Raw genomic sequence first — 13964 nt, 5'->3', positions numbered from 1 at the left:
GGATGTTCTTGGACATCATGGACCAAGAAATAACCAAAGACAAGTCGAACAGCTGGGTGGCACCCTTACCATTCCGACCACGGAGACAACGCCTACCCAACAACAGGGAACAGGTCTACAGTCGATTTATCTCCCTCAGACACAAGCTCAAGAAGTCTCCCGAGATGAGAGAACATTTCTTTACCTTCATGGAGAAGATATTCCGAAATAACCATGCAGAGATCACACCTACACTACGAGACTCTGAGGAACGCTGGTACCCATCTTCGGAGTGTACCATCCTAAAAAGCCAGGCCAAATAAGAGTGGTGTTCGACTCAAGTGCCAAGTGCGAAGACGTCTCGTTGAATGATGTCCTACTATCTGGCCCAGACCTCAACAACAGACTCCTGGAAGTTCTACTCTGTTTCCACAGAGATACGGTGGCATTTATGGCTGACAGCCAACAGATGTTTCACTGCTTTCTCGTCAAAAAGAAACACAGAAACTACCTGAGGTTCTTCTGGTACCGTGACAACGACCCAGATAAAGACAGAGTACCGGATGAGGGTACACATCTTCGGGAATAGTCCTTCCCCCGCAGTGGCTATCTACGGTCTCAGGAATTCCGCCAAAGAAGGTGAAGAGAAGTACAGGTCGGATGTCAGATCCTTTGTGGAAAAGGATTTCTACGTAGACGACTGCTTGAAATCCACACCCACAAACGAGGCAGCAATCAGTCTTCTAAAAAGAGCTCAAGAAATGCTCGCTCAGTCCAACTTAAGGTTGCATAAGATTGCATCCAATAGCTGAGAACTGATGGAAGCCTTTCCCTCTCAAGACTATTCCAGTGACCTGAAGGGCATAGACCTGAGCATCGACTCTCTTCCCATGCAACGGAGCCTAGGACTACTTTGGGAATTGAAGACAGATGCCTTCACCTTTCAGATCAACAAAGAAGAAAAATCCTTCACACGTAGAGGTGTCCTTTCCTTTGTGAATAGTTTGTACGATCCTCTGGGATTCGTGGCTCCAGTTACCGTCCAAGGTAAAATGATGCTAAGAGACTTCACCCAAGAGACATCTGATTGGGATGATACACTTCCTGCAGAAAAGGCAGACCTGTGGGCAGAGTGGAGGAAGTCTCTCGAGGCCTTGACCGATCTTCATGTGAACCGACCGTACGCTCCTGTGCCATCCACAGAAGTCAAATCTCAAAGACTTTGTATCTTCTGTGATGCATCAGTCAAAGCAATTGCAGCAGTAGTATACCTTAAAACCACCGATGTGAATGAACAGATCCATATTGGGTTCGTCATGAGTCGGACAAAACTGGCGCCACTCCGTGAACACACGATACCTAGACTGGAACTCTGTGCTGCCGTCCTTGCAGTTGAGCTGGCTGAACTTATCTCAGATGGAATGAATCAGGAGATCAAAGATGCAGAGTTCTACACTGACAGCAAGGTGGTACTAGGATACATCTGCAACGAAACACGACGCTTCTACGTCTACTACGTCTGCTACGTCAGCAACCGGGTGTTGAGAATAAGAAGATCAACTTGCCCTGATCAGTGGCATTACGTATCTACTCATCACAATCCCGCCGACCATGCGACTAGATCCGTTGCACCAAGTCACCTTAAGGACACTACATGGTTCACAGGCCCTGCTTTCTTGTACCAGACAACATCCTACATCAGCAGGCCCGATACATTCGAACTGGTGGATCCAGATGTCGACGACGACCTTCGTCCTCAAGTGTCAGCTCTTCATACAGTGGTTTCAGGATGTCACCTCGGATCTCATCGGTTCAGTAGATTCTCAACCTGGAACTCACTTGTTAGGGCCATCGCCTTTTTACTACACGTGACTCAGTTTTACAAGTCCGAACTACCAACAAATCAGAGATGCAGTAAAGGTTGGCATCACTGCAAGCATGCGTTTACTGCTCCCAACCTAGAGAAAGCCAAGATTACAATACTCCATGTTGTACAAAATGAAGCCTACAACAAGGAAATAGGCAATCTCGACAAAGGACTACCCATTCCTATAGACAGTGCGTTGAGGAAACTCGACCCGTTCATTGACAAAGATGGGCTGCTGAAAATAGGTGGCCGCATTCAAGAAGCTAAGGTAGAGGTCTCAGAGAAACACCCGGTAATAATTCCCGGACGTCATCACGTCACAACCTTGCTCATTCAACATCATCACATCTTGGTGAGACATCAAGGTTGTTTGTTTACCGAAGGGAGTCTACGAGCGGCTGGACTATGGATAGTCGGAGCGAAGAGAAGCGCGAGCAAACTCACCTTCAACTGCGTTACATGTCGCAAACTTCGTGGCGTGTTTCAAAACCAGAAGATGGCCAATCTTCCACCTGACAGGCTCAGTACTGAACCCCCCTTCACCAACGTTGGACTGGATGTGTTCGGCACCGAGCCGGAGCTACAAGACGCACTAGGAAGGTCCATGCCGAAGCAAAGTGTTGGCCAGTTCTATTCACCTGTTTGTCTGTCAGAGCTGTTCATATCGAAGTAATAGAATCTATGGACACTTCAAGTTTCATAAATGCACTTCGATGCTTCATCGCTATCAGAGGCCCTGTGAAGCACATTCGTTCTGATAGAGGCACGAACTTTATTGGAGCAGCAAGAGAACTCCAAATCCCTTCCAATCTAGACATTACAAATGTAGAGAGGTACCTAGGACCTAGGTGAGCAAGGATGCACCTGGACCTTCAACCCGCCACACTCTTCGCACATGGGAGGCACCTGGGAAAGAATGATAGGAATTGCACGCAATATTCTAGATTCTATCCTCTTGCAAGCAAACACCAGACTTACCCACGAAAGCTTGACTACGTTCTTAGCCGAAGTTACAGCTATCATGAATGCTAGGCCATTGACAGCTCTTTCTGGAGATTCTGGAGACTCAACAGTTCTTACTCCTATCATGTTACTTACACAGAAAACCTGTGTCCCAGGAGCTCCACCTGGAGAATTCACAGAGAAAGACCTCTACAGAAGACAATGGAGGCAAGTACAAAACGTGTCCAATGCCTTTTGGGACAGATGGAGGAAACAATATCTCTCCACTCTGCAAACCAGAACAAAGTGGCAGAAAGACCATCCAAACATCAGACTTGGCGATGTGGTACTTGTAAAGGACAGTCAATCACACCGAAATGAGTGGCCACTCGGTCTAGTCACCAAACCCTTTCCCAGCAAGGATGGGAGAGTACGCAAGGTAGAGGTCAGAGTGAGCAAGCTCGGAGAGAACAAACTGTTCACCAGACCAGTCACTGAACTTGTGTTGTTGTTATCCCCTCAGGAGTCCAATAGTGGCATTGGTTAACGCCAAGCGGGGAGTGTTGTGTTCTATTCATTAAAGGGAACCTGTCAGCAGAAATGTCCCCTCAAACCTAACAGATTCCCCCTCTGCAGCTCCTGGGCTGCATTCTAGAAAGGTCCCTGTTATGATTGTGCCCACTTTCTGACCAAAAAAAAGTGTTTATAAAGTTGTACCTTTTTGGCTTCGGATTCGGTAAATCTGACACGGGGGCGGGCTGCCTGATGGCCGTTATTCTGCCCCCTGGTCCTGTATGCCGCCCCCATCGCTGATTTCCATACTTCTGGACGCCGCCCACTGCTCCAGCCATCCCCGCGCATGCCCAGTGCCAGTCTCACGGGACTGAGCAGTGTGACCGCTGGTGACGTGTGCGCAGACAAGTGATTATGGACGGGACTGTGACTATTATCAGCAAGTACCCGCCCATAATCTCGTGAGCGCGCAAACCTCTCCAGCGGTCACACTGTGCTCAGTGTAGATGCTAGACTGTATGGGCTGCTTCCAGGGATGACGTCCCTTTGTCACGTGATAGTATTTTGAACACGCCCCTATCACGTGACAAAGGGACGTCATCCCTGGAAGCAGCCCATACAGTCTAGCATCTACACTGAGCACAGTGTGACCGCTGGAGAGGTTTGCGCGCTCACGAGATTATGGGCGGGTACTTGCTGATAACAGTCACAGTCCCGTCCATAATCACTTGCCTGCGCACACGTCACCAGCGGTCACACTGCTCAGTCCCGTGAGACTGGCACTGGGCATGCGCGGGGATGGCTGGAGCAGTGGGCGGCGTCCAGAAGTATGGAAATCAGCGATGGGGGCGGCATACAGGACCAGGGGGCAGAATAACGGCCATCAGGCAGCCCGCCCCCGTGTCAGATTTACCGAATCCGAAGCCAAAAAGGTACAACTTTATAAACACTTTTTTTTGGTCAGAAAGTGGGCACAATCATAACAGGGACCTTTCTAGAATGCAGCCCAGGAGCTGCAGAGGGGGAATCTGTTAGGTTTTAGGGGACATTTCTGCTGACAGGTTCCCTTTAAATAGGATAAGGGAAATATCGTTTGTTGCCCACAAGAGGTCACTGTTGGCTTTCTTATGTTTTAAGTGTTCTCCTCATACATCTCCACAGTATTTCTGTGGGTTGGAGCCTGTTGCTTTAAGGAAAAGATACTTCCTTGGACTGCCCCTTTTCCCTTCCCTTCCTGAGTTGGAGATGCAGATGTCTTGGTGCCTCCATAGGATTCAGAGGTGCTAGCTGGCTCCAGTTCCTCTTCTTCAATCGTTCCTCCTGACTAGTGGATCCCGGTAGGAATCATTGTACTAAACTACATATTTATGTTAGAATATGTGTACAGTTGTTATGTAGGCACTGTGAAGTAACAGTGGCTCTACTCAGATTACATAGGCCGTCATACATGCAGAGCAGGTGTAGGGCAGCATCAGCAGTGTAAATGTTGTATTCAGTCATATGCATTGCTCTCTATGTTATGCAGATTCTGTAAATACCAGTACTACTATGTATGTCATTCTGTTATTTGTGATATGCCTGTACTGATTTGGATTTGTATCTTGTGTTATAGTTTTTACCAATCAATCATCCATTTCTTATGATCATCCACCTAGCCATCATCATTTAATAAATAAAGACTTAAAGGCAACACAGTCTGTTTATTGAAACAGTGGATGAAGGTTAGCTGTATGCCGGAGTCCACACAGCTCACACGTGGACGAAGGCAGAACACCTACCATTCATGGAGGGGGTGATTGCCAAGTATTATACATGAAACCAGTAAGACTTGTATAGGATGCCAGTCACACAAGTGTGGTGCACAGTGTCCAGTTTACAGTCTACTGGTCACGCCCATGCTATTAGATCAGAGGTTGGCCAGCCCTATGTAAGTGCACCCCATAAGGAAAGACACAACAACACCCAAAGCCAACACCAATGGGCCTGCCAGAAACCTACAAAAGATGGAAAAATGTGCAAAAAAAAAAAAAAAAGGTACATACTGCTGCCTCAGCCTTTATCATGGTGGCCTGCTGCACCCTGTAGTGCACTAATATTGTGACCTAATCTTGGTAAATATGGTTGCCCTTTTTCCTGATTTTTTTTTTTTTTTTACTTTATATTCGGAGAGTTAAATTCTTACTACTTACACCGACTGAGCTCTTGAATCCTCAATAAGGTTCAGCTCTCTCGCTAAGAAAGAGCGATCCAGTGGGACGTCAGATAGACCAGATTCTATAAAAAAAAAAGGAAATAATGTTATTTCTAAATATAGAATGGATATAAGTCATAACTTAGCAACTGACAGTTTATGTAAAAAATACCTACATTTTATAATAAAATACTCGATGCAGGATGCAACTATGATGCCAATTTAAAATTGTAGCACTTGCACTACTCACAAAAAGGTAGGGATATTTGCCTTTTGGGTGAAATGTAAAAAGTTCACAGTACAGTGATATTTTACATGAAAGTTGGGTATTTAAGTAAAAGCATGCAATGGCAATGATGATTTCCTCATCTTAAAAAACTTTATTGAAACAAAAGACAACAAAAATAGTTGTGTGGCATTCATCATCTGGTTCCAAAGGGCATTGTTCACAATGAAGCAGTCATCAGTGTGGGATGTAGCCAAAGGGCGTCCACTTCTCTGCCATTCTGTGACTCTTCCAGTCTCTCTGCATCTCTGTGCTGGTGACACTCTAAGCCCAGTGGCTACTTCCGTTTGAGAACATCCTGCTTGAAGTCTCGCAATGGTGTGGTGCTGCTGTTCAATTGTTAGGTGTCACCTTGGCCTCATATCAAAATGTGACCAGCATCATGAGGACTGTTTAATGTCAATTATAACTGATCAAAATTTATTGGGCGATTCAAGGATCAACAACTGTCCTCCCAACAACAGTGCCCTCCGGAGTCCTCCCAACAACAGTGCCCTCCGGAGTCCTCCCTAAAACAGTGCCCTCCGGAGTGCTCCCAACAACAGTGCCCTCCGGAGTGCTCCCAACAACAGTGCCCTCCGGAGTGCTCCCAACAACAGTGCCCTCCGGAGTCCTCCCAACAACAGTGCCCTCCGGAGTCCTCCCAACAACAGTGCCCTCCGGAGTCCTCCCAACAACAGTGCCCTCCGGAGTCCTCCCAACAACAGTGCCCTCCGGAGTCCTCCCAACAACAGTGCCCTCCGGAGTCCTCCCAACAACAGTGCCCTCCGGAGTCCTCCCAACAACAGTGCCCTCCGGAGTCCTCCCAACAACAGTGCCCTCCGGAGTCCTCCCAACAACAGTGCCCTCCGGAGTCCTCCCAACAACAGTGCCCTCCGGAGTCCTCCCAACAACAGTGCCCTCCGGAGTCCTCCCAACAACAGTGCCCTCCGGAGTCCTCCCAACAACAGTGCCCTCCGGAGTCCTCCCAACAACAGTGCCCTCCGGAGTCCTCCCAACAACAGTGCCCTCCGGAGTCCTCCCAACAACAGTGCCCTCCGGAGTCCTCCCAACAACAGTGCCCTCCGGAGTCCTCCCAACAACAGTGCCCTCCGGAGTCCTCCCAACAACAGTGCCCTCCGGAGTCCTCCCAACAACAGTGCCCTCCGGAGTCCTCCCAACAACAGTGCCCTCCGGAGTCCTCCCAACAACAGTGCCCTCCGGAGTCCTCCCAACAACAGTGCCCTCCGGAGTCCTCCCAACAACAGTGCCCTCCGCAGTCCTCCCAACAACAGTGCCCTCCGCAGTCCTCCCAACAACAGTGCCCTCCGCAGTCCTCCCAACAACAGTGCCCTCCGCAGTCCTCCCAACAACAGTGCCCTCCGCAGTCCTCCCAACAACAGTGCCCTCCGCAGTCCTCCCAACAACAGTGCCCTCCGCAGTCCTCCCAACAACAGTGCCCTCCGGAGTCCTCCCAACAACAGTGCCCTCCGGAGTCCTCCCAACAACAGTGCCCTCCGGAGTCCTCCCAACAACAGTGCCCTCCGGAGTCCTCCCAACAACAGTGCCCTCCGGAGTCCTCCCAACAACAGTGCCCTCCGGAGTCCTCCCAACAACAGTGCCCTCCGGAGTCCTCCCAACAACAGTGCCCTCCGGAGTCCTCCCAACAACAGTGCCCTCCGGAGTCCTCCCAACAACAGTGCCCTCCGGAGTCCTCCCAACAACAGTGCCCTCCGGAGTCCTCCCAACAACAGTGCCCTCCGGAGTCCTCCCAACAACAGTGCCCTCCGGAGTCCTCCCAACAACAGTGCCCTCCGGAGTCCTCCCAACAACAGTGCCCTCCGGAGTCCTCCCAACAACAGTGCCCTCCGGAGTCCTCCCAACAACAGTGCCCTCCGGAGTCCTCCCAACAACCGTGCCCTCCGGAGTCCTCCCAACAACCGTGCCCTCTAAAGTCCTCCGTACAACAGTTTTTTGCCATTACAGGGAACCTATCACCAAATTTGGCAACTATAAGATGCGGCCACCACCAGTGAGCTCTTATATCCAGCATTCCAGAATACTGTATATAAGAGTCCAGGTCGCATTGTATAACATAAACACTAATACTTACCTAGGGGGGCGGTCCGGTCCGATGGGTGTCACTGCTCTCCGGTTCAGCGCCTCCTCTCTGCTGCGATCTCCATCCTCCTCCTACCCATCCCCTAGTGTGGATAATGTGTCTACATCATCCACACAGGCCGGCATTGAGGTCCTGCACAGGCGCACTTTGATTTGCCCTGCTAAGGGCAGATCAAAGTACTGTAATGCGCAGGCACGAGGTAAAGTTAAAGACTGCCTGCGTATGTGCACTACAATACTTGGATTTGCCCTGAGTAGGGCAGATCAAAGTGCGCCTGCGCAGTACCTCAATGCTGGCCTGTGTGGATGACGTAGGATACGCTGCAGAGAGGAAGCGCTGAACTGGAGAGCAGCGACACCCGTTGGACTGGCCCGCCCCCACCAGATGAGTATTATAAAAGTGATTTTTACATTCTACACAGTGGCCTGGGCTCTTATATACAGTATTCTGGAATGTTGTATATAAGAGCTCATTGGTGGTGGCCACAGCTTATAGTCAACAAATCTGGTGACAGGTTCCCTTTAAGTTGCCTGTTAGAGAACAGGAAGGTGTGCAAAATGTATTGAGACACTGAACAGTTGGACACGTGACCTTCTCTAAAAATCTGAATCCACATTAAGTTCACCTGGAAAGGTTAGAGGGCATTTTAGGAACATTCTGAAATGTCACATGAAAGCCAACTTAGTAGTGTATGGCCTTCCCCCTGCAAGGAATGCAAATCCCTATAGGTTTAGCTTCGCACGTACCTGCTGATAAAACAGATGAGGTGTGCTTGTATTTATTAAACTCTAGATATTCTCTGATCATTTCATTAATCAGGAGATTTTCATGCGACAGTTCTGGTCTGGATTCACTCTGGTCATTCAACGCTGCAAACACTTCAGCCCGCACCCGAGCCTTGAGGTGTCCGAGAACCCCTCTTTTATCCAACGTATCTGTCAAAACTAAAAAAAAAAAAAAAAAAAAGAAAATAAGATGTAAAATAAAACTAAGTATTACATCTAAAATACACACATCCAATATAACAATAGAAACATGACCAACACTGCAATTAGCTTTATTCTGTGCAGAAAATGCCTAGACAAGGAGCGTTTTGGACACTGTGGCTATTTATACCATGATTAAAAGGGGTTCTCCGGTCAAAACAATTGTCACCTATCAACAGGTGGGGGTCCAACAGCTGGGAAAGTCAGAGAAGTGAATGCAGAGCTACACGAGATGGGAAAACCCCTTTAAAGTTAATTCATAACACAGCAGCCCTCCTGTTCACATCTCCCACCTGATCGTACCTCCCCACATCCTATGTCAGATAGGAGGACAGATTGTAGTTGCACAGACAGATCTGTTGTACCAAAAGCCCCAACAGCTTTCATCTGGGCTAATGATACAGTGGACCTGGTCCTGTAAAATGTGGCACTTAAAGGGTTTTACAATACTATGATATTGGCTAGCTATACTTGTAAAAAGTAATTAATATTAGATGAGTGTATTTCCGGCACCAAGAACCCACCCATTATCTATAACCAGCTTTGGCAGCACCGCAGTTCTCTACACCATTTAACAACCGCTTCCTTAAAGAGAACCAACCAGCAGGATTTTCATATATAAAGTAAAGCCAGTGCTATACTGGCACTAGGATGCTGAATGTAAGCATAGCTTTTGTTCTGAGATTGGAGGTTTCAGAAATATGTGCAAGTAAAGTTCCAGCAATGCACTGCTATTTGACTGACAGGTGCAACAGGAAAGGAATATGTGGGTCCAGTCTTCCTATCTATTCCTACCCGTCTGTCTCTATGCACCAGAATTAACGTCTATGACAGTGACAAGGAGAGGAAGGCAGGGCAGGCAGAGAAGGGCAGGAATAGATAGCAAAACCTGACCCACATATTCCTGCTCCTGTCAATCAAATAGCAGTGCATTGCTGGAACTTTACTTGTATATATTTCTGAAATAAAACATTCATTCAATCTCTAAACAAAAGGTATGCTGGGTCATGCCATGGTAACTTACATTACATTCAGAAGCCAAAAACTGAGTTAATAATGGCTACAGACTGTTCTTTGAAGGCAGGCACAAATGTGAGTAAATGTATATTGTACATTGAACTATTCTCAATAGATTTCAAACACAGTTTGATTTGTCAACAATACAAATTAAATACAAAATGTAATAAATTATATTTTGCATTTAATTTGTATTGTTGACAAATCAAACTGTGTTGAAATCTATTGAGAATAGTTCAATGTACAATATACATTTACTCACATTTGTGCCTGCCTTCAAAGAACAGTCTGTAGCCATTATTAACTCCGTTTTTGGCTTCTGAATGTAACGTAAGTTACCATGGAATGACCCTGTTTACATTCAGCATCCTAGCACCAGTATAGCACTGGCTTTACTTTATATATGAAAATCCTGCTGGTTGGTTCCCTTTAAGGTAATAAGAGCTGATCTGCAGAACTCAGTGCACAGAGCTGTGGTGTTGCAGACTGTAACAGGTTGGGGTGTCCGATCTTTACTAGTGATATCTAACAGTGATGGTCCGTCCTATGAATGGGTCATTGATAGGACATAATCAAACCGCTTTAAATAGGGATATAGATCTAGATGACCAATAGGCTGCTTTCACACATCAGTTTTTTTGCATCAGGCACAATCCGGCTCAAAAACCTATGCAACGGATGCGGCGAAAAAAATGGATCTGTTGCATGTTTTTCCATGCGGCCCGTCCGTTTTTTAATGGATGCGGCGTGATACTGAGCATGCGCAGTTCAAAAAAAAAAAAAACAAAAAAAAAAACCGCATCCGGCGTCCATAAGCTTGCATTGTAAATCGTGCCGCATCCCGCAATGCGTTTTTTTTCACCGCACAAAAAAAACATGCCAGGCAACGTTCCATCCGGCCGCTGCATGGGCTAAATATGCCGCATCCGGCAAAAACCGGACGCAACGCAAGCCCATGCGGCACAATACGGTGCTAATGCAAGTCTATGCGGAAAAAACGCAACCGGCGGCAAAAAAAACAAACGGTTGCGTTTTTTCTGTGAAGCGCCGTATTGTGCAGCTCAGCAAAAAACGGATGTGTGAAAGCAGCCTTATAGGAAATACCCTTTATTCCAAGTAATCATCTATCCTGAAGATCTCAGTGGGTCTGGGGACTTTGACCCCTACAGATCCCGTGACCCAGGGCCCTAAAGTTGCCCCAATGGGCGATGCCGTGCCCCTCCACTACGTTCACAGCCTATGGAAGTACCACAGGTAACAGAACGCTGTATGAATGACTGGACACAACTCCATTACGATGGGGATTTCAGAGTCCCGTTTTTGGGATCAGACCCCATAGATCCACAGGTCGGTCCTATTGGATTATTCCCAAGTGTGAGACGTAGGAAACAAAGGGCACTGGGGTCAAGTATCAGCGCCCTCACAGTCTGGGGGTCCCAGACCACCAAGGAGACCTTCTGACAGTTGTATGAACTGACTGTAGCCATGGTAACCAGAACAGGAAACAGTGGGAGTTACACCTGGCTCAGGAGCCTGCCAGGCATAAAGACGCTTCCGCATGAAGTTCGGGGCACAGCAGCTTCCACAGACAGACTCTGCCGGCTCAGGTCTGAGTACACACAACACAGAGGCTGCGGTTATATAATAAAGACAAGCCGCACTCACCGGCCCTCAGCTCTGACACAGTCGCCATGACGCCTTCTGTGGCAACAGCAACCGCCACTGCACTGCGCGTGCGCGGGACCGTCCCGCTCTGCCGCAGTATGTACACCTAACACTAGAGCGATAACTTTGTCTGAACAAAGGAAAGCGGGACGTCAGCGCGGCAGCCATGTTTGTGGAGACAATCTGATACCTCGTGTAGTGCAGAGAACAGCGCCGAAAGTGGTTACTAAGCGCAATGTTTGACTAGATTATTAAACTTCAGGATCATATAGCAAAAAAAACCTGTCAACTAGTGGAAGAAAAAAGGGATAGTCCACCACACAGTGCAAGAGGACAGCATTCTCATTTTCTAAGACCCATGTCCTTTAATGGAAAGTGTCCCCACAACAGTGACATCCATAGTCCTCCCTACAACAATGCCTTCCAAAGTCTTCCTTACAACAATTCCCTCTGGAGTCCTCCCCACAACAGTGCCCTCCAGAGTCCTCCTCACAACAGTGCCCTCCGGAGTCCTCCCCACAACAATGCCCTCCAGAGTCCTCCCCACAACAGTGCCCTCCAGAGTCTTCCCAGCAACAGTGCCCTCCGGAGTCCTCCCCACAACAGTGCCCTCCAGAGTCCTCCTCATAACAGTGCCCTCCAGAGTCCTCCCTACAACAGTGCCCTCCAGAGTCCTCCCCACAACAGTGCCCTCCAGAGTCCTCCCCACAACAGTGCCCTCCAGAGTCCTCCCCACAACAGTGCCCTCCAGAGTCCTCCCTACAACAGTGCACTCCGGAGTCCTCCCCACAACAGTGCCCTCCAGAGTCCTCCTCACAACAGTGCCCTCCAGAGTCCTCCTCACAACAGTGCCCTCCAGAGTCCTCCTCACAACAATGCCCTCCAGAGTCCTCCCCACAACAGTGCCCTCCAGAGTCTTCCCAGCAACAGTGCCCTCCGGAGTCCTCCCCACAACAGTGCCCTCCAGAGTCCTCCTCACAACAGTGCCCTCCAGAGTCCTCCCTACAACAGTAATGGGAAAATAGAACGAAGGAAGGAGGGATCCAGCACAAATCCTCGTGGTTAAAAGTAAAAAAACATCCTTTATTTCAAAAATTTAAAAGATCATCAGAGACCCGAAGTAGGGAACATATTTACAGTGGGCGCATAGGCAAACTTTACGCGTTTCGGACTGGGGGGTAAAAACAACAGAGTCCTTAATCATAAGTGACCTATGCTTAGCTGGAAGCAACTCATATAGGGGAGGAAGTGAAATACACACCAGGAAAAAGGGGGGCGGAAGTGAAAAAAGTCCATAGGTGGAAGGAACAAACCAAACCACCTGTACCCACTTCAATTAGGAGACAAAAGGACACTCAACATACATGAGATAGATATATAAATATACAACCATATTGTCATATACAAATAGACATCCAAATGTAGAAAAATCTTAGCCAAAAAAATCACATGGGAATAAATGGGTTATAAACAGAAAAGCAAGCCTTCCCTAACCACAGCAAATAAACGAAAATCAATATAAGCTGATAAAAAAATGAACACCATACAACATGATTGTAAGATAAAATCCGACAAAAGGCAAGATAATTAGTAAGTAGAAAAATATATATATACATATATGCGTATAAATAAATATGAATTATATAAGATGTTGATGATAAAGATGTCAATTTAAATGTCAATCTGAACAAAGGCAAGACCTTATGCATAAAAAATACGGGCATAATAATCCATACTAATATCCCTATGTGGTGATGTAATGCAAATCTAGGAGGGGGGGGGGAAACAAAACAAAAGAAAAAAAAAAAAAAAAAAAAAAAAAAAAAAAGGGGGAGAAGGTAAAATGTATATAAGTGAAATACATATAATGTCAATGGCAAAAAAGCCAATCTGAAAGATGACAATATCTCACAAATAAATATGCGGGCTAGATGATTTATGCAGAAATCCTGATGTGATAATGTGCTGTACAGGGTAGGGAGGGGGGGGGGGGAGGAGAGGGGGGGAGAGGGAGGGGGTATGATGGAGGGAATGGACAGAATAAATAATCAGAAAATATATCTCAAATCGGAACGATAATTCAGACCATGCGGATGTCTGGTATTTAATTTAAGTATCCATTTCGCCTCTGTGTGCAAAAGTGCCTGAAACCAGTCCCCTCCTCGAAATGGCTTGGGAACAAACTCAACGCCAGTAACTGTGAGCGACGAAAAATCCGCTGAATGGTGTTCCATGAAGTGTCGGGTAAGGCCCGACAGGGAACGTTTTTGTGATGGAAGACTATTAGAATTAGTCGGTTCAAAGCAAGATGTTATCCTAGTGTGTTCAGATATCCTGGTTCTCAAAGGTCTGGATGTACAACCGATGTAACTCATGCTACAGATAGAACATGTGGCTTTATACACGACATGAGTAGT

General features: G+C 47.3%; 1 protein-coding gene across 4 annotated transcripts in view; it reads right to left on the bottom strand.

The window, feature by feature from the left end:
* CEP20 (centrosomal protein 20) overlaps positions 1 to 11619 on the bottom strand; it is a 51643-nt gene extending 40024 nt beyond the window's left edge. For 3 of the 4 annotated variants that reach the window (XR_012724874.1, XM_075319121.1, XM_075319120.1), the window contains exons 1-3: positions 11548 to 11619; positions 8626 to 8823; positions 5491 to 5575 (exon numbers count right to left, since the gene is read on the bottom strand). Coding sequence is in view for 3 of the 4 variants with exons in the window: in XM_075319121.1 (XP_075175236.1) it covers positions 5491 to 5575; positions 8626 to 8823; positions 11548 to 11575 (311 nt within the window). In the remaining variant the exon portion in view is untranslated. Of the gene's footprint in view, positions 1 to 5486; positions 5576 to 8625; positions 8824 to 11547 lie in introns of those variants that run through there. The other variant, XM_075319122.1, reaches the window with a different exon arrangement.
* Between the last annotated feature and the right edge of the window lie 2345 nt (positions 11620 to 13964).

The sequence above is a fragment of the Anomaloglossus baeobatrachus genome, chromosome 7 (assembly GCF_048569485.1).
Source record: "Anomaloglossus baeobatrachus isolate aAnoBae1 chromosome 7, aAnoBae1.hap1, whole genome shotgun sequence".
In the NCBI taxonomy this organism is placed as follows: Eukaryota; Metazoa; Chordata; class Amphibia; order Anura; family Aromobatidae; genus Anomaloglossus; species Anomaloglossus baeobatrachus.
The sequence above is the reverse complement of the archived record's forward strand: the minus strand, read 5'-3'. Positions and strand labels throughout refer to the sequence as shown.